Source organism: Ranitomeya imitator, chromosome 2 (genome assembly GCF_032444005.1).
Source record: "Ranitomeya imitator isolate aRanImi1 chromosome 2, aRanImi1.pri, whole genome shotgun sequence".
In the NCBI taxonomy this organism is placed as follows: Eukaryota; Metazoa; Chordata; class Amphibia; order Anura; family Dendrobatidae; genus Ranitomeya; species Ranitomeya imitator.
In genome coordinates, this window is record NC_091283.1 from 204454423 (window position 1) to 204474779 (window position 20357).

The 20357-nt window shown below is 42.2% G+C and overlaps 1 protein-coding gene across 6 annotated transcripts in view; it reads left to right on the plus strand.

The window, feature by feature from the left end:
- Window positions 1-20357, plus strand: part of MVB12B (multivesicular body subunit 12B) — a 149034-nt gene that overhangs the window by 49884 nt on the left and 78793 nt on the right. For all 6 annotated transcript variants that reach the window (XM_069748511.1, XM_069748513.1, XM_069748515.1 and 3 more), the window contains one exon: window positions 20241-20348. In XM_069748511.1, coding sequence (XP_069604612.1) covers window positions 20241-20348 — 108 coding nt within the window. The remainder of the gene's footprint in view (window positions 1-20240; window positions 20349-20357) is intronic.

Consider the following 20357-nt stretch of genomic DNA (forward strand, 5'->3'; position numbering starts at 1 on the left):
CTCAAGAGAATTCTTGAAGTTTGCTCCACCTTATGAGCAGTAAAGTTGCCCAAGATGCCAGGCACAAAAGTGAAGATCAGACTTGCTGTCATGGAAGGTCAGACTGAATGCCAGATCAGGATAGTACAAATTGCTGATTTCTAGTTGGACCCCCAGTATAGAAAGGGGTGTAACTTCAATGGCCTTCATCTTGATCTCAAGCCATGGCGATATGATAGATGAACACTCAGTAGGAAGATTGATCTTGTGCAAGCCTAGATGGGTCCACCAGTGTGTTCTCTACCGTTATCTTGAATGTATCTGGCCATCGGGTTGCTGGTCTTCCTCTTCACCTTTTTTTTTTTTTTTTCCTTCTGTTCTTCCGACTATGATGTCTATCTCCACTGATTTGCTCTTCGCATGATGTGTCCAAAGTAGCCCAGTCGTAGCTTCATCATTGCGTTTAGTGACATGTCTGGCTTGGTTTATTCCAAGATTGGTTTGCTTGTTCTTCTTGCCATCCATGGTATTGATAACGTACACACCTTTTGATTCATGCCTCCAATCCTGCCTGGGAACACCACATTTGGTCCACTGTATTCCCATATTCAATAGAGGGGTTTACGTAAGCTGTGCCCCTTTTCTGTTGCGGCAACGAAACTGAATTTGCCAAAATTTATATCTGAAAAATCAGAACCGTCACAGCTAATTTTATTTGAATGTGTAGTCATCAATGCAATGCATGGATGAGTTAATCTGCTATGATAGGCTGGGTTATAACTGGAGGTACCAAATTACCGTATGTCCTTATGCCCCAATAGGGAATTTAGACAATGGATGTCTTCTTGAGACAACACCTTTCTCCTAATCAGTACGTCATTAAACTTTACTACCAGAACTATATGTGAGGCTTCTTACCCAAAACTGCCTGTTCTTCGATAATGCTCTGGGACTGCTTATTTTTCACATAGGAATACTGCATAGTCTCGGGTATATCGATAAGCATTTCCCACAAATTAGTTATGTGGCTCCTGAATTTGCATGCTACTTAAAGGGGTCATCTAGTGTTAGCTTATGGATCAGTGAACATCTGACTGATGGGACCTGCATCATCCTCAGAACTTGGAATTTTATCCTCAAAAGGGGAACTTTTTTTATTCCTGTTGCCAAACGAAGCCACAGATTGGACGCCCTACTGTCGCTCCATTCATTCTCTAAGAGGCTACCAGGAAAAGCTAAGTGGAGCGCTCCGTAGTCCCATGTGGAATTAACCCTGCTGTTCTGTTCGGTCTGGGGAGACCTATTTTGAACTTTGGTATTTTTTGGGGTGTTCAAGATGCGGTTCTGAAACTTGTGGTTGATTGACTTAAATGAGGATGGGTCGGTCGGCCACGGGTTTCAGAGCTGCATCTTGAATATTTTAAAGAATATTGAAGTTCAAAGTCGGTCATTTTTGACCAACAGAACAGCAGGGTTAATGGATCGGCGGTAGAGTATCTGCACTGCCTCTCAATTCTAATAAGTAGGGTTGAGCGACCTTGACTTTTTTAGGGTCGAGCCGGGTTTCGTGAAACCCGACTATCTCAAAAGTCGAGTCGAGTGAAATCGGCCGATTATGGCGAAAAGTCGAGGATCGACCAAAACACGAAACCTAATGCAAAGCCAATGGGGATTTTTTTTTTCTCTCTCTCTCTCCCTCTCCCTCTCTCTCTCCCTCTCTCTCCCCCTCTCTCTCTCCCTCTCTCTCTCCCTCCCTCTCTCTCCCTCTCCCTCTCCCTCTCTCCCTCCCGTCCCTGAACTGAAAAGCTGGTGTTACACAGTGCAAATCGCTACAGCGCACAAGCGACAACGTGGCGATAGGCGTCCACGCCCCTAAGACCTATGTCATCACTCTGCCCACGCCCCTTCATTGGCTGAAAAAAAATGGCGCCAAGCGCGTCATACGAAACGCGACTTTGGCGCGAAAGTCGCGTACCGCATGGCCGACCCCACACAGGGATCGGGTCGGGTTTCATGAAACCCGACTTTGCCAAAAGTCGGCGACTTTTGAAAATGAACGATCCGTTTCGCTCAACCCTACTAATAAGGATAAAACTTCCCTATTCTGCCTTTCTGTGCAGGTCTGAGCGTTGAGACCCCCACCAATCAACAAGTTATTATGTGGAGAGATAGACACCATGCTGTCTCCTGTGCTGTCTATATCCTGCAATAATGGTCTCAAACAACAGAAAACAACCAGTGGACAAAATCCATTCCCCTGGGCTAATTTGAAGATGCCACGTTGATGGATAGGCAGCCGTTGGTCTTGAAATCTTAAAAACGTGTACTTGTTACTAACAACCTGAAAAGTAAAATTTTGACAATTTTACACCAATCTGGAAACGCCTGTGTGGAGTCACGGGGGTCGGCGGGCACTCCAGTCCGGTAGCCGGAACTGCGTGGACCAGGGATTGTTTTGCCGAACACCCGCTCTCCCCTTAACGTGGGCATAACGCTACTCGGACAACGCAGGGTGAGGGTAAAACAGTGTGGCAATGCTCTATTGAACCACAAAACGGGCAGATAACACAGAACAGTCCCAGGAAAATACCCAAAGATGGTGCACATTAGAGTCTCATGCTTCCACTGACTCGCCGGGATAATAGTTATAGTTGCATAGTTAATAAGGTTGAAGGAAGACTTTAGGTCCATCTAGTTCAACCCATAGCCTAACCTAACATGCCCTAACATCTTGATCCAGAGGAAGGCAAAAAAAACCCATGTGGCAAAGAGTAAGCTCCACATTGGGGAAAAAGATTCCTTCCCGACTCCACATACGGCAATCAGACTAGTTCCCTGGATCAACAAGGAATCTAGTGTATATATCCTGTAACATTATACTTTTCCAGAAAGGTATCCAGTCCCCTCTTAAATTTAAGTAACGAATCACTCATTATAACATCATACAGCAGAGAGTTCCATAGTCTCACTTCTCTTACAGAAAAGAATCCGCATCTGTTATTATGCTGAAACCTTCTTTCCTCCAGACGTAGAGGATGCCCCCTTGTCCCTGTCTCAGGTCTATGATTAAAAAGATCATCAGAAAGGTCTTTGTACTGTCCCCTCATATATTTATACATTAAAATAAGATCACCCATTAGTCTTCGTTTTTCCAAACTAAATAGCCCCAAGTGTAATAACCTATCTTGGTATTGCAGACCCCCCAGTCCTCTAATAACCTTGGTCGCTCTTCTCTGCACCCACTCTAGTTCAGCTGTGTCTTTCTTATACACCGGAGACCAGAACTGTGCACAGTATTCTAAGTGTGGTCGAACTAGTGACTTGTATAGAGGTAAAATTATATTCTCCTCATGAGCATCTATGCCTCTTTTAATGCATCCCATTATTTTATTTGCTTTTAGTAGCAGCTGCCTGACACTGGCCACTGAATGAGTTTGTTATCCACCCATACACCCAGGTCTCTTTCATTGATGGTTTTGCCCAGAGTTTTAGAATTAAGCACATAGTTATACATCTTATTACTTCTACCCAAGTGCATGACCTTACATTTATCCCCATTAAAGCTCATTTGCCATTTATCAGCCGAAGCTTCTAGTTTGCACAAATCATCCTTTATTATAAAATTGTCCTCCCCTGTATTGATTACCCTGCATAGTTTAGTGTCAGCTGCAAATATTGAAATTCTACTCTGAATGCCCCCTACAAGGTCATTAATAAATATGTTAAAAAGTAGAGAGCCCAATACTGACCCCTGTGGTACCCCATTGCTAACCGCGACCCAGTCCAAGTGTGTTCCATTAATAACCACCCTTTGTTTCCTATCCCTGAGCCAGCTCTCAACCCACTTACACATATTTTCCCCTATCCCCATTATTCTCATTTTATGTATCAACCTTTTGTGTGGCACCGTATCAAAAGCTTTTGAAAAGTCCATATACACTACATCTACTGGGTTCCCTTGGTCCAGTCCGGAACTTACCTCTTCATAGAAGCTGATCAAATTAGTCTGACATGAACGGTCCCTAGTAAACCCGCGCTGATACTGGGTCATGAGGTTATTCCTCTTCAGATACTCCAGTATAGCATCCCTTAGAATGCCCTCCAGGATTTTACCCACAGTAGAGGTTAAGCTTACTGGCCTATAATTACAGAGTTTAGTTTTTGTCCCCTTTTTGAATATTGGCACCACATTTGCTATACGCCAGTCCTGTGGTACAGACCCTGTTATTATGGACTCTTTAAAAGTAAAAATAATGGTCTATCAATCACTGTACTTAATTCCTGCAGTACTCGGGGGTGTATCCCATCCGGGCCCGGAGATTTGTCAGTTTTAGTGATTTTTCGACGACTCAGTACTTTCTACTGGGTTAAGCAGGTGACACTTAATGTGGAATTTTTGTTATCACTGATCATATTGTCTTCCATGGGATTTTCTTTTGTAAATACTGATGAAAAAAGTCATTTAGCATATTGGCTTTTTCCTCATCCACCATTTCACCCAGACTATTTTTAAGGGGGCCAACACTATCCTTTTTTAGTTTCTTACTATTTACGTAGTTAAAGAATATTTTGGGATTATTTTTACTCTCTCTGGCAATGAGTATCTCCGTCTCAATTTTTGCTGCCTTGATTTGCTTTTTACAGACTTAATTTAATTTTCTGTATTTATTTAATGCCTCCTCACTACCTACTTCCTTTAATTCTCTAAATGCTTTCTTTTTGTCACTTATTGCGCCCCTTACAGCTCTATTTAGCCATATTGGTTTCTTTCTATTTCTAGTATGTTTATTCCCATACGGTATATACTGTGCACAGGTTCTATCCAGGATGCTAATAAACATCTCCCATTTTCTTTGTGTATTTTTATGTCTCAGGATATCGTCCCAGTTAATTGCACCAAGATCATCTCTCATCCGTTGGAAATTTGCCCTCCTGAAGTTTAGTGTCCGTGTAACCCCTCTACTACACATCTTATTAACCCCTTTCTGACATCGGACATACTATCCCGTCGAGGTGGGGTGGGCCCGTATGACCACCGACGGGATAGTACGTCATACGCGATCGGCCGCGCTCCCCCCCCTATCGCAGCTGACATCCGGCACTATGTGCCAGGAGCGGTCACGGACCGCTCCCGGCACATTAACCCCCGGCACACCGCGATCAAACATGATCGCGATCTGCTGGCGGTACAGGGAAGCATAGCGCAGGGAGGGGGCTCCCTGCGGGCTTCCCTGAGCCCCCTGCAGCAACGTGATGTGATCGCGTTGCTGCGAGGGTCTCTCTACCTCCCTCCCTGCTCCAGGCCCGGATCCAAGATGGCCGCGGCATCCGGGTCCTGCAGGGAGGGAGGTAGCTTCACAGAGCCTGCTCAGAGCAGGCACTGTGAAGCCTGCAGTGCTGTAAGTCAGATCGGTGATCTGACAGAGTGCTGTGCAAACTGTCAGATCACCGATCTGTGATGTCCCCCCCGGGACAAAGTAAAAAAAAATTTTTCCAAAAAAAAAAAAAAAAATTCCCATAAATATTTCTTTATCTAAATAAAAAAGACAAACAATAATTCTTTATCTAAATAAAAAAAACAAACAATAAAAGTTCACATATTTAGTATCGCCGCGTCCGTAACTGCCCGACCTATAAAACTGGCCCACTAGTTAACCCCTTCAGTAAACACCGTAAGAAAAAAAAAAAAGGCAAAAAACAACGCTTTATTATCATACCGCCGAACAAAAAGTGGAATAACACGCGATCAAAAAGACAGATATAAATAATCATGGTACCTCTGAAAACGTCATCTTGTCCCGCAAAAAACGAGCCGCGATACAGCATCATCAGCAAAAAAAAAAAAAAAAAAAGTTATAGTCCTGAGAATAAAGTGATGCAAAAATAATTATTTAAAAAAAATGATATAAATGAGGTGTCGCTGTAATCGTACTGACCCGAAGAATAAAACTGCTTTATTCATTTTACCAAACGCGGAACGGTATAAACGCCTCCCCCAAAAGAAATTAATGAATAGCTGGTTTTTGGTCATTCTGCCTCACAAAAATCGGAATAAAAAGCGATTAAAAAGTCACGTGCCCGAAAATGTTACCAATAAAAACGTCAACTCGTCCCACAAAAAACAAGACCTCACATGACTCTGTGGACCAAAATATGGAAAAATTATAGCTCTTAAAATGTGGTAACGCAAAAAATATTTTTTGCAATAAGAAGCGTCTTTCAGTGTGTGACGGCTGCCAGTCATAAAAATCCACTAAAAAACCCGCTATAAAAGTAAATCAAACCCCCCTTCATCACCCCCTTAGGGAAAAATTAAAAAAATGTATTTATTTCCATTTTCCCATTAGGGCTAGGGTTAGGGTTTGGGTTGGGGTTAGGGCTAGGGTTAGGGCTACAGTTAGGGTTGGGGCTAAAGTTAGGGTTAGGGTTGGGGCTAAAGTGACGGTTAGGGTTTAGATTACATTTACAGTTGGGAATAGGGTTGGGATTAGGGTTAGGGGTGTGTCAGGGTTAGAGGTGTGGTTAGGGTTACTGTTGGGATTAGGGTTAGGGGTGTGTTTGGATTAGGGTTTCAGTTATAATTAGGGGGTTTCAATGTTTAGGCACATCAGGGGCTCTCCAAACGCGACATCGAGTCCGATCTCAATTCCAGCCAATTCTGCGTTGAAAAAGTAAAACAGTGCTTCTTCCCTTCCGAGCTCTCCCGTGTGCCCAAACAGGGGTTTACCCCAACATATGCAGTATCAGCGTACTCAGGACAAATAGAACAAAAACTTTTGGGGTCCAAATTCTCCTGTTACCCTTGGGAAAATACAAAACTGGGGGCTAAAAAATAATTTTTGTGGGGGAAAAAAAAGATTTTTTATTTTCACGGCTCTGCGTTACAAACTGTAGTGAAACACTTGGGGGTTCAAAGCTCTCACAACACATCTAGATGAGTTCCTTAGGGGGTCTAGTTTCCAAAATAGTGTCACTTGTGGGGGGTTTCTACTGTTTAGGTACATTAGGGGCTCTGCAAATGCAACATGATGCCTGCAGACCAATCCATCTAAGTCTGCATTCCAAATGGCGCTCCTTCCCTTCCGAGCCCTCCCATGCGCCCAAACAGTGGTTCCCCCCACATATGGTGTATCATCGCACTCAGGAGAAATTGGACCCCAAAATTTGTTGCCCAATTTGTCTTGTTACCCTCGGGAAAATACAAAACTGGGGGCTAAAAAAATTTTGTGGGAAAAAATTTTTGTTTTATTTTTACGGTTCTGCATTATAAACTTCTGTGAAGCCCTTTGGTGGGTCAAAGCGCTCAAAACACCTCTAGATAAGTTCCTTAGGGGGTCTACTTTCCAAAATGGTGTCACTTGTGGGGGGTTTCAATGTTTAGGCACATCAGGGGCTCTCCAAACGCAACATGGTGTCTCATCTCGATTCCAGTCAATTTTGCATTGAAAAGTCAAATGGCGCTCCTTCGCTTCCGAGCTCTGTCATGCGCCCAGTGGTTTACCCCCACATATGGGGTATCCGTGTACTCTGGACAAATTGTACAACAACTTTTGGGGTCCATTTTCTCCTGTTACCCTTGGTAAAAAAATAAAACAAATTGGAGCTGAAGTAAATTTTTTGTGAAAAAAAAGTTAAATGTTCATTTTTATTTAAACATTCCAAAAATTCCTGTGTGAGCACCAGAAGGGTTAATAAACTTCTTGAATGTGGTTTTGAGCACCTTGAGGGGTGAAGTTTTTAGAATGGTGTCACACTTGGGTATTTTCTATCATATAGACACCTCAAAATCACTTCAAATGAGATGTGGTCCCTAAAATAAAAAATGGTGTTGTAAAAATGAGAAATTGCTGGTCAACTTTTAACCCTTATAACTCCCTAATAAAAAAAAATGTTGGTTCCAAAATTGTGCTGATGTAAAGTAGACATGTGGGAAATGTTACTTATTAAGTATTTTATGTGACATATCTCTGTGATTTAATTGCATAAAAATTCAAAGTTGGAAAATTGCGAAATTTTCATAATTTTCACCAAATTTCCGTTTTTTTTCACAAATAAACGCAGGTACTATCAAATAATTTTTACCACTATCATGAAGTACAATATGTCACGAGAAAAAAATGTCAGAATCACTGGGATCCGTTGAAGCGTTCCAGAGTTATAACCTCATAAAGGGACAGTGGTCAGAATTGTAAAAATTGGCCCGGTCATTAACGTGCAAACCACCCTTGGGGGTAAAGGGGTTAAAGGATACATGAAAACTTATTATTTTGTGATCACTATTCCCCAAGTGACCCCCAACCCTTATATTTGCTATGCCATCTGGCCTGTTGGTTAATATTAGGTCTAGCAGTGCCCCCCTTCTTGTTGGGTCCTGAATTAGTTGTAAAAGGTTATTGTCGCTCATAGTTGTCAAAAACCGATTACCTTTGCTGGAACTGCAGGTTTCTGTTCCCCAATCTATTTCAGGGTAGTTGACGTCCCCCATAATAATGACTTCCCCTTGAGTCGCAACTTCATCTATTTGCTTTATGAGGATATTCTCCATTGCTTCCATTATTTTTGGAGATTTATAACAAACCCCTATAAGTAATTTATCATTTTTTCCCCCTCCCCTTATCTCCACCCACAGGGACTCTACATTTTCATTAAATTCACCTATATTATCACGCCGGATGGGTTTTAAGGACAATTTTACATACAGACACACCCCTCCCCCTCGCTTAGCTGAACAGACTATAGCCCTGCAAGTTAACAGCCCAGTCATGGCTCTCATCCAGCCATGTTTCAGATATCCCCACCATGTCATAATTATGCTCCAACAACATGAATTCTAATTCGTCCACTTTGTTGGCGAGGCTTCTGGCATTAGTATACATGCACTTGATGTTCCTCTCTGTACCTCTATTCTTTCTTAAATTATTAACTGTTCTAACCCCACCCCCCCATGCCTCCGCCACCCCCAACTTCCTTATTTGTGCCCAGGTCTCTATCTGCACTATCTTTCCCTCCTATAAAATGAATACCCTCCCCCCCAATTCCTAGTTTAAACACTCCTCAAACCTTCTAGCCATTTTCTCCCCCAGCACAGCTGCACCTTCCCCAATTGAGATGCAGCCCGTGCCTAGTGTAGCGCCTGTAGCCAACTGAGAAGTCGGCCCAGTTCTGAAGGAACCCAAACCCCTCCTTCCTACACCAATTCTTGAGCCACTTATTAACCTCCCTAATCTCCCGTTGCCTCTCTGGCGTGGCACGTGGTACAGGCAGTATTTCAGAAAATATCACGTTGGAGGTCCTTGCTTTCAGCTTGCAGCCTAATTCCCTGAAATCCTCTTTAAGGACCTTGCACTTACCTCTAACTTTGTCATTTGTGCCAGTGTGCACCCTGACCGCTGGGTCCTCACCAGCCCTTCCCAGTAATCTGTCCACCTGATCAGCAATGTGTCGGACTCGAGCGCCAGGTAGGCAGCACACCGTTCGACGATCTCTGTCTTTGTGACAGATTGCCCTATCTGTTCCCCTAATAATTGAGTCGCCCTCTACCAGCACCTGTCTGGCCTGCCCTGACAGCTGTTATGTCAGAGCTCCCAGAGTCGATCACCCCACCTGTGACGTGCACACACAGAGAGGAGGTAATGACAAGCTTAGGAAGATGACAGTCTATTCAGGTACAAGGCCAGTTGACCCGAGTGTCACAATCTGGCTTTTTCAAACCTCTCCATGGAGCCAGGTGACCGGCGGGTCCCAATCCTGGCTTTCTGATTTTTAGAAGATGCATTTCTGGAATAAATTGCAATGTTCAGAATGTTTTTAGAAATGCTTCTTTTTTTAAAACTTTTCTTATTTTTTGCAATACAAAGAACACACAATAATTGTAATTAGAAACCCGGAACCCAACCTAAAGTCTAGATTGTGTCCTCGAACCCTTACAGGAGCGTTCCTGACGTTCCTTAGACACAAAGTACCGGGGTTATTGCCAGTTATATGTCCTACAGACATGAGCCGGAAGATCTTTACACATGTGCTGTGCAGATGCTACATTGACTATAAAATGGAAAATTAGAAACTTTTCTAATTGTGTTGGGAATCCTTGATTCTCCTCCTTGAGTACTGGATAATCTAGAAAGAGTTGTTTTCTTTATGGGTCTCTTTCTTGTAATATAATGTTATGTCAGAACTAATTGACGTTCTTGTGAATGCTATGATCAGTTCCAGATTTACGAGGGTCCAATTATTGCCCTTCAAAATGCATTTACTATTATGTGATACCTTATAGCTTTCCTATTTCACAATTGGCGGCAAATCTCTGTGGTGGTTGACATGCCCTGCCCTTGTATTACATGGTTGGCCATTCATTTGAAAGTTTGGCATATAATACTACATTTTCTCTGCAGCTACATATTCAATGATGAGTTGATCGCCCAGCTGGTTTAGAAATGTAAAGAATATCCTAGTAATAGACAATCAAATTTTGAACATGAGTGATATGAGGTTATGTTTAGCTTTGAGTTTCTTTGTACCACTTAACCCATTGGGCCAAATTAGTCTCCATTCCAGACCTAATCTCATGCAATGTTGCTTATTTTTTCCTTGCATATATGAACCTTTAAAGTGTAAAAAAATTTTTTTAAAACCTGCAGTATGTCAATTTTTGCAGCGTTTTTCAACCAGCCAATTGAATGGGACAAAGTCACCTCAAAATACGCTCGTATTTTATGCAGCGTTTTTCCTGCAAACACTCTGGTTTTTCCAGCAGAAATATCTGCTGCTAATGCTCAACATCTGCAGATACCCTTAGGCTGACAGTGCACGCCTATCCAGGATTGCCAAGTTGAAGCTTTATTATTATTTTTTTTTCTAGATAACTTATCCAAAAAATCCCGGAAAGACATTTTCTTTTATGAACACATTAGAAAACGATTATGAACCAGAATTATTCTAAGTAATGTTAGGAGCTTAGAATACTGATGTGAATACGCTAGCAGTCACACCATTTACTATGAACTAGTCACTGCAATCGTAATACTCTTTACAATCTTCAGTTTAAAAAAAAATAAATAAATCACACGCACATCATATTGCTTTTTTCTAATGGATTGTGGAATTTCTGGACATTTAGCAATTGTGAGTCTATCCTGTTTCAGCCACATGATGCATAGATCACTAGAAACCTCCATCCTCCATGGCCTGCCTCCCTAGATCTTCATATTTACAGGTGGCCACCGTATTTGGCTTTTGGTGCTGCTCCAGTAGGCGCTGCATGTGGCCTATTTACCCTCCACCATATTGGCCTATAGCCTCTCCCTTTATCTTCTCCTAACTTCTCCTCCCAACAGTTCTCAGGTACAAAGTGGTAGCGCAGTTCATTAGTGTCCTCCCGAACGCCTCCCATCTTTAGCAAACTTATTCCTTCATTGTCCTTTTGCAATGATGGGTAGAATTAGTGGAATAGGCCAAAGACTCATTCCAGCTCCAGCATTTTTATCCGGAGGTGCAGAAGAGTATCGTAATCCCTTATTGTGCACCTGTAAACAAAAGTGCATTATGTAGACCGCATAGAATAAACAGTGTATAATATGTTCTAAAGAAAAAGGTAGGTACAAAGGATTAATCCATTGATTGTTGAGGTTTGATATAAAGGTCACGATCCTTACATGTCCCACGGGTTGGCTAAGTGTCATCCTTGGCTTTCCATTTCTGCTTCCAGGAGGCCTTGCAGCCTGCATGATCTTATGAGCAAGATCCTCATGATCTCTTCCATAGTGGACAACATGATCTGTTCTCACTCTCAGTATTCTGTTTTCTGCTTTTGTCGATGCCACCCCTGTTGGCCAATAACATGTCTTAACATTACTTTATCTGTTGTCACCTTTTCAGACTCCTTGCAAAGGTGTCTTTCCCAGTGAAATGGTTGCTCCTCAGGTGCAAACTCCAACTTGTCTTCCTGTTCTGAACTGTTCCCCACTAGAGTTCCCCAGTAGAGTTTGTCATCCTATCACCTTTCTTCTTACAGAAGCAGGAGGTCCACCTCTGTTCCCTTAGTCAAAACTACTTGAGTATCTAAGCACTCCACCTTGCTTGAAGGCTCTGTTAACAGTCTTCTTCGTGGAGAGGAAGCAATGCCAAACCATCTTATTGTTACTTTTATGCCACGGTCTGGCTCAGAATTTCCAGATTCGTCGCCTCGCTTGGCTTTCCCTTGGATGCTGCCTTCTACTAGCTAGATCTTTGTGGTTATCTCTAAGCTTTCTTTTTGGATCCCGGTTGTTGAGTGATTTCTTGGACAACTCCATAGTAAATTTAAAGAAACTCCAGTACGTTGTCTGCATATATATCTTGGGTTGAGGCGTTCTGTTTTCTCATCGAAACCGTCATGTTCAGCTCTGGCGACTGTGGGTTACAAATCCACCACAGAGATCAACAGTTCTTCCAGATTTTGTCTTCCAGCCAGTTTACTCATGTTGTGGTTTTCTCATACAGCTCTAGAGGTTTGTAAATTATAGTGGTGCCATACAACTCTGCTATGAAGGGGTCTATTTAAAGATATCCTAAAACTAGATGGGAATGAGAAGGGTAAACTGAAAAAATCTGACCCACAGTGTCTGTCAGTCACCATATCCTGATACTGTCTTGTAGAGAACACTTTTGTTAATTACCATCTGATATCTAACACTTTGTTAGCTGATTGGTGTGGTTTCTCTCTTTATGGAGGGTCTTTATGAAGGGTAAGTCTCAGGCTCTGTTCACTTCCCTTGGAAGGATTCTACCTAAAATAGCCAGACACCATGCTTAAAAGCAAACTGACCTCTTTACAATCAATCCCTTAAATACCACTGCTACTTGGCTTTTTGAGTGTTCATCTCCGACTGGGGTTTAAACCCCTTTCTGTAACTTTGTGGTTCCATTGTGGCAAAAATAACTGCGTATGCTTACCCTTCACCTTTTTTGATCCCTCACTGCTCCTTCTGGCCACCTTTTCTTCTCTTCTGGCACGTGAGCATTTGACCACTGCAGCCAACTAGTTTCTTGTGGCAGGTGCCTGCAACTGTGACGTGCCAAAAGCTTTCGTGTGAAGCTTTCTCTACTTTAGACCTGGATGTCCACAGCATGAGAAACTTCTCCAGATGGCACTAATATATTCGTTTTGTCCTTACATCTTTGTGCCGTCAGCCTTCTCCTGGCATCTGTCAAACCAAAATACTATTCCTACCATCCTTTATCATATCATTGGGGACCCTTCCCAGTGCCCCATAGTTTACTGCCTTCGGTAGTGTCTAATCTTCCATAATAACAAAAGACCAGGCAAGTTAAAACCCAGTCTTCTGGATTCCGACAGACTGGAGGTCCTCAGTAAATTAGACCACTAGCCGATTCCAGAAATCAATGGATTTACTGAACATTTATCTAATAAACTTGAGCAGCTTATATCAATTTTTTTTCTTTTACTTCCACATTATCATTCTGTATGTGTTCTATTTAGGGGTATCACTATATGACAGCAGAACAGCAGAGCCCTCATAGACATTAGATAGCTCTTTGCCAAACCTCTCCCCGGACTAGCCCATACCCAGGAATGCCTGTTCTCTATGAGCCAGACTTCTCTCCAGAGAGAACTGAAGGATCGGTGGTAGAAATTCAGCAGGCTGGACCCTTGGCTCCTCTTTGAAACGTGGACAAAGGGGAATTACTGGCACCAAGTCCCTGGATGGATGCAGCTGTGTCAAACTTTATCTGCCTGCCCGCAAGCCTCGGCCAAATTTTGGATTACAGGTGCATACTCTGGAAATTGCAATCACGTATGCCTTTTCTAAGTAGAAAAATAGGTTGCACTCACCCTCCCGTTAAGTTTCCTTCATTTAATCCTAGAACAACCATTTCGGCGGGAGGATAGTGGAGGACTTCTGGAAACGACGGCCATTTTGCGCTAACTGCAAACAGCCGATATCAAACTTTACTCGCTGCATTGTCACATTGCATGCTAAATATGCAAAATATGCAAATATTATGAATCTGTCGCCAGTTCTTTGAAATCAAGTTTGAGGGCAGCATGATGTAGAGGCAGAGACCCGGATTCCAGTGATGTGTCAATTGCTGGGCTACTTGTTGTAGATTTTATAAAATCACTGTTTTATCATTAGAAGACTATTAAATTTACTGCCTTGTTGTGCAGCCATGCCCCCAAGGCTAATTGGCAACTTTCTGTGAACTCACTGCAAAGGCAGAAAGCTTCCACCCAATGGCATGGGCAGAGTTACACAGATCTTAGCATTCATAAAACTAGTAGATCTGCTCAGAATAAACTACAGCAAGCAGCCCAGTAATATAAACATTGCTAGAAAAAGGGGTATCTGCCTCTTTATCGGGCTGTTCTCAGATAACATGGCAATAACCTGATGACAGATTCCCTTAAATTCACAATAAGAACTTCTTGATAAAATCTCTCCAAACTGATTCTTGCTCCTTGTTTTCACTAGAATTTTACCACCCAAAACTCTAGACAATATATTTACAGGATAAGGTTTAGTGGTCACTTAAAGGGAATCTGTCAACATGGACATTGTGGCAATGCTACCTACTTGGATGCATTGTGAGGTAACACAGAAACTGTTTTCATTTAAATGTCCAGGCTGGTTTATTGGGGCTTCATAGACCAGCCACAAGTAAAGGAAAATAAACAGCCTTTCAGTGCAACAAAACAAAGTAAACTGTTCTAATAAAGTTACTTTAGAGACAGTCCAGGACACACAGGCTGGATTGCATCCAGTATATTGGCTCGGTCTGGAGATATCACACAGAATGTCCTCTTACCTCAATATACTCAGACCATGTGTGAAACAAATAGACTCGATTTTACCTTGTGAACCACATGCATTGTAACATAGTAACATAGTAACATAGTTAGTAAGGCCGAAAAAAGACATTTGTCCATCCAGTTCAGCCTATATTCCATCATAATAAATACCCAGATCTACGTCCTTCTACAGAACCTAATAATTGTATGATACAATATTGTTCTGCTCCAGGAAGACATCCAGGCCTCTCTTGAACCCCTCGACTGAGTTCGCCATCACCACCTCCTCAGGCAAGCAATTCCAGATTCTCACTGCCCTAACAGTAAAGAATCCTCTTCTATGTTGGTGGAAAAACCTTCTCTCCTCCAGACGCAAAGAATGCCCCCTTGTGCCCGTCACCTTCCTTGGTATAAACAGATCCTCAGCGAGATATTTGTATTGTCCCCTTATATACTTATACATGGTTATTAGATCGCCCCTCAGTCGTCTTTTTTCTAGACTAAATAATCCTAATTTCGCTAATCTATCTGGGTATTGTAGTTCTCCCATCCCCTTTATTAATTTTGTTGCCCTCCTTTGTACTCTCTCTAGTTCCATTATATCCTTCCTGAGCACCGGTGCCCAAAACTGGACACAGTACTCCATGTGCGGTCTAACTAGGGATTTGTACAGAGGCAGTATAATGCTCTCATCATGTGTATCCAGACCTCTTTTAATGCACCCCATGATCCTGTTTGCCTTGGCAGCTGCTGCCTGGCACTGGCTGCTCCAGGTAAGTTTATCATTAACTAGGATCCCCAAGTCCTTCTCCCTGTCAGATTTACCCAGTGGTTTCCCGTTCAGTGTGTAATGGTGATATTGATTCCCTCTTCCCATGTGTATAACCTTACATTTATCATTGTTAAACCTCATCTGCCACCTTTCAGCCCAAGTTTCCAACTTATCCAGATCCATCTGTAGCAGAATACTATCTTCTCTTGTATTAACTGCTTTACATAGTTTTGTATCATCTGCAAATATCGATATTTTACTGTGTAAACCTTCTACCAGATCATTAATGAATATGTTGAAGAGAACAGGTCCCAATACTGACCCCTGCGGTACCCCACTGGTCACAGCGACCCAGTTAGAGACTATACCATTTATAACCACCCTCTGCTTTCTATCACTAAGCCAGTTACTAACCCATTTACACACATTTTCCCCCAGACCAAGCATTCTCATTTTGTGTACCAACCTCTTGTGCGGCACGGTATCAAACGCTTTGGAAAAATCGAGATATACCACGTCCAATGACTCACCGTGGTCCAGTCTATAGCTTACCTCTTCATAAAAACTGATTAGATTGGTTTGACAGGAGCGATTTCTCATAAACCCATGCTGATATGGAGTTAAACAGTTATTCTCATTGAGATAATCCAGAATAACATCCCTCAGAAACCCTTCAAATATTTTACCAACAATAGAGGTTAGACTTACTGGCCTATAATTTCCAGGTTCACTTTTAGAGCCCTTTTTGAATATTGGCACCACATTTGCTATGCGCCAGTCCTGCGGAACAGACCCTGTCGCTATAGAGTCACTAAAAATAAGAAATAATGGTTTATCTATTACATTACTTAGTTCTCTTAGTACTCGTGGGTGTATGCCATCCGGACCCGGAGATTTATCTATTTTAATCTTATTTAGCCGGTTTCGCACCTCTTCTTGGGTTAGATTGGTGACCCTTAATATAGGGTTTTCATTGTTTCTTGGGATTTCACCTAGCATTTCATTTTCCACCGTGAATACCGTGGAGAAGAAGGTGTTTAATATGTTAGCTTTTTCCTCGTCATCTACAACCATTCTTTCCTCACTATTTTTTAAGGGGCCTACATTTTCAGTTTTTATTCTTTTACTATTGATATAGTTGAAGAACAGTTTGGGATTAGTTTTACTCTCCTTAGCAATGTGCTTCTCTGTTTCCTTTTTGGCAGCTTTAATTAGTTTTTTAGATAAAGTATTTTTCTCCCTATAGTTTTTTAGAGCTTCAATGGTGCCATCCTGCTTTAGTAGTGCAAATGCTTTCTTTTTACTGTTAATTGCCTGTCTTACTTCTTTGTTTAGCCACATTGGGTTTTTCCTATTTCTAGTCCTTTTATTCCCACAAGGTATAAACCGCTTACACTGCCTATTTAGGATGTTCTTAAACATTTCCCATTTATTATCTGTATTCTCATTTCTGAGGATATTGTCCCAGTCTACCAGATTAAGGGCATCTCTAAGCTGTTCAAACTTTGCCTTCCTAAAGTTCAATGTTTTTGTGACTCCCTGACAAGTCCCCCTAGTGAAAGACAGGTGAAACTGCACAATATTGTGGTCGCTATTTCCTAAATGCCCAACCACCTGCAGATTTGTTATTCTGTCAGGTCTATTAGATAGTATTAGGTCTAAAAGTGCTGCTCCTCTGGTTGGATTCTGCACCAATTGTGAAAGATAATTTTTCTTGGTTATTAGCAGAAACCTGTTGCCTTTATGGGTTTCACAGGTTTCTGTTTCCCAGTTAATATCCGGGTAGTTAAAGTCCCCCATAACCAGGACCTCATTATGGGTTGCAGCTTCATCTATCTGCTTTAGAAGTAGACTTTCCATGCTTTCTGTTATATTTGGGGGTTTGTAACAGACCCCAATGAGAATTTTGTTACCATTTTTCCCTCCATGAATTTCAACCCATATGGACTCGACATCCTCATTCCCTTCGCTAATATCCTCCCTTAAAGTGGACTTTAGACAAGACTTTACATAGAGACAAACCCCTCCTCCTCTCCGATTTTTACGATCCTTTCTAAACAGACTGTAACCCTGTAAGTTAACTGCCCAGTCATAGCTTTCATCTAACCATGTCTCGGTTATTCCCACTATGTCAAAGTTACCTGTAGATATTTCTGCTTCTAGTTCTTCCATCTTGTTTGTCAGGCTTCTGGCGTTTGCGAGCATGCAGTTTAGAGGATTTTGTTTTGTTCCAATCTCCTCACTGTGGATTGTTTTAGAAATGTTCTTACCTCCCTTCTGAGTATGTTTTCCTGGGTCGTCTTTGTTCGAGTCTGATGTTTTTCTTCCCGTCCCCTCTTCTTCTAGTTTAACGCCCTCCTGATGAGTGTAGCGAGTCTTCTGGCGAATGTGTGTTTCCCAGGTTTGTTGAGGTGTAGTCCGTCTCTGGCGAGGAGTCCATCATACCAGTAATTCACACCGTGGTCCAGGAATCCAAATCCTTGTTGTCTGCACCATCGTCTTAGCCAGTTGTTTGCATCAAGGATCCTGTTCCATCTCCTGGTGCCATGCCCGTCTACTGGAAGGATAGAAGAAAAAACTACCTGTGCATCCAGTTCCTTTACTTTCTTCCCCAACTCTTCAAAGTCCTTGCAGATTGTCGGTAGGTCCTTCCTTGCCGTGTCATTGGTGCCAACATGTATCAGAAGAAATGGGTGGACGTCCTTGGAGCTGAAGAGCTTTGGTATCCTATCGGTCACATCCTTGATCATCGCACCTGGAAGGCAGCATACTTCTCTTGCAGTTATGTCCGGTCTGCAGATGGCTGCTTCGGTGCCTCTCAGTAGTGAGTCTCCCACCACCACCACCACTCTTCGTTGCTTCTTGGCTGTACTTTTTGCTGTCACTTGTTGCTGTGTGCCCTTTTCTTTTTTGCTTGCTGGTATTGCTTCATTCTTAGGTGTGCCATCTTCATCCTCTACAAAGATTTGATATCGGTTCTTCAGTTGTGTGGTTGGTGATTTCTCCATGGTCTTCTTGCTTCTTTTGGTCACATGCTTCCACTCATCTGCTTTTGGAGGTTCTCTGACACTTTTTTCACCTTCTGTGACCAGTAGAGATGCTTCTGTTCTGTCTAGAAAGTCTTCATTCTCTTTGATGAGTTTCAAAGTTGCTATTCTTTCTTCCAGACCCCGCACCTTTTCTTCTAAAAGGGCCACTAGTCTACACTTCTGACAGGTGAAATTGGATTCTTCTTCTGGTCGATCTGTGAACATGTAGCACATGCTGCAGCTCACCATGTAGGTTGTCACATCTGCCATGTTGCTCCTAGATCCTGCTGACTTGCTGTGTGTTTTCCTTCTTGTGTAATCTACTCAGCCAAGCTCTCTTGCAATAATGTCCTACAGGCAAAAATTGGTGATGCTTTCGAAGCAGCTGGTCCCGGCTGTACCCAACGATCTTCTAGCTTAGGGAGACTTCGCTTCTCCCAGAAGGCACCTGGAATATGCAAATTAGCCTCCTGAAGCTTGAATCCCTGGTTTGGTGATGCTTTCGAAGCAGCTGGTCCCGGCTGTACCCAACGATCTTCTAGCTTAGGGAGACTTCGCTTCTCCCAGAAGGCACCTGGAATATGCAAATTAGCCTCCTGAAGCTTGAATCCCTGGTTTGAAGCTTGAATCCCTGGTTGGTGTGTGGGTACGGTATTTGGGCAGCCAGACCGCCGCCCATCTCTTACGCTGCCCGTAAACCTGGCCCAGATGCACAAAACCAGCCTCTTGGTACTATGATGTAAACTTGAAGTATTGGTTTAGTGCACAAAGAGGACAACCACCTCCGTGATGCATACCTCCCATCAACTATGTGTCCGGAAGCCACCTTACAACATGTAGGTTATAGAAAATTGAATAAAATTATACATTGATCTCTGTGATCCGATGTTTTATTTTAGAAAAATCCACTTTTTTTAATATGTTAATGAGCTGTTATAATCTATGGGTGGGACACAGATGTCCGTGATATTTAAAATAAAGGGGGCATTAGTGTGAGAAATTTAATGACTGACAGTCTAACACTTCTGATCTGCATACCTCACACTGGTAAAGACCCCTTTCATATAAAATAAGCCCTGGAGGCAGATTCCCAGGGAGATCGATGTCCAGCCCATAGATGTTAAAAGCTAATTTACATATTAAGAAAAATGTGGATTTCTCCGGAATAAGAGATCGGATTGCAGATATCAAGGGATCGTTTTGTTACTATGACTGACAAGCCCATGCAGACGACTTAAAAGGATTATTCCTACTCACATATTCCTTTTAAATGGGCGGCTGCAGGTAGAATCCAACTTTAATTTTCACCCTGTAGCTGCTGCTCTAGTAAGTCACCATTTTACCCTAAGAATAACCCTATATCTGTAGGTAAATAGAGTTTTGGAACACTGACCTGTTCACTTTCATATTAAAACAATCACTTATTGTTGGCCTTCATCAATCGTGTCAAGAATTCACCAAACACAAAATTAGATACATCGGTTAGGAAGTCATCCCAAATTTGCTGCCAATCAGATTTTCTTGATCTGTTTTTGTTGTTTAACTATATTTTTTTTATTCTTTATTTTATTTTGGGAAAGGTAAGCTATATTTGATTTTGCAGTAAAAATAAAAAGCGATTATATAGCCAGCTCAGAACTAATTATCTGCTTGTCCATGTCTCGCATCACAGGTTTCACAGACGACAGACGGACTGGATGCAGACCTTTGGAAGGATGGTTTATTTAAGTCCAAGGTGACAAGATATCTCTGCTTCACCAGAGCTTTCTCAAGAGAAAACGTAAGTCGG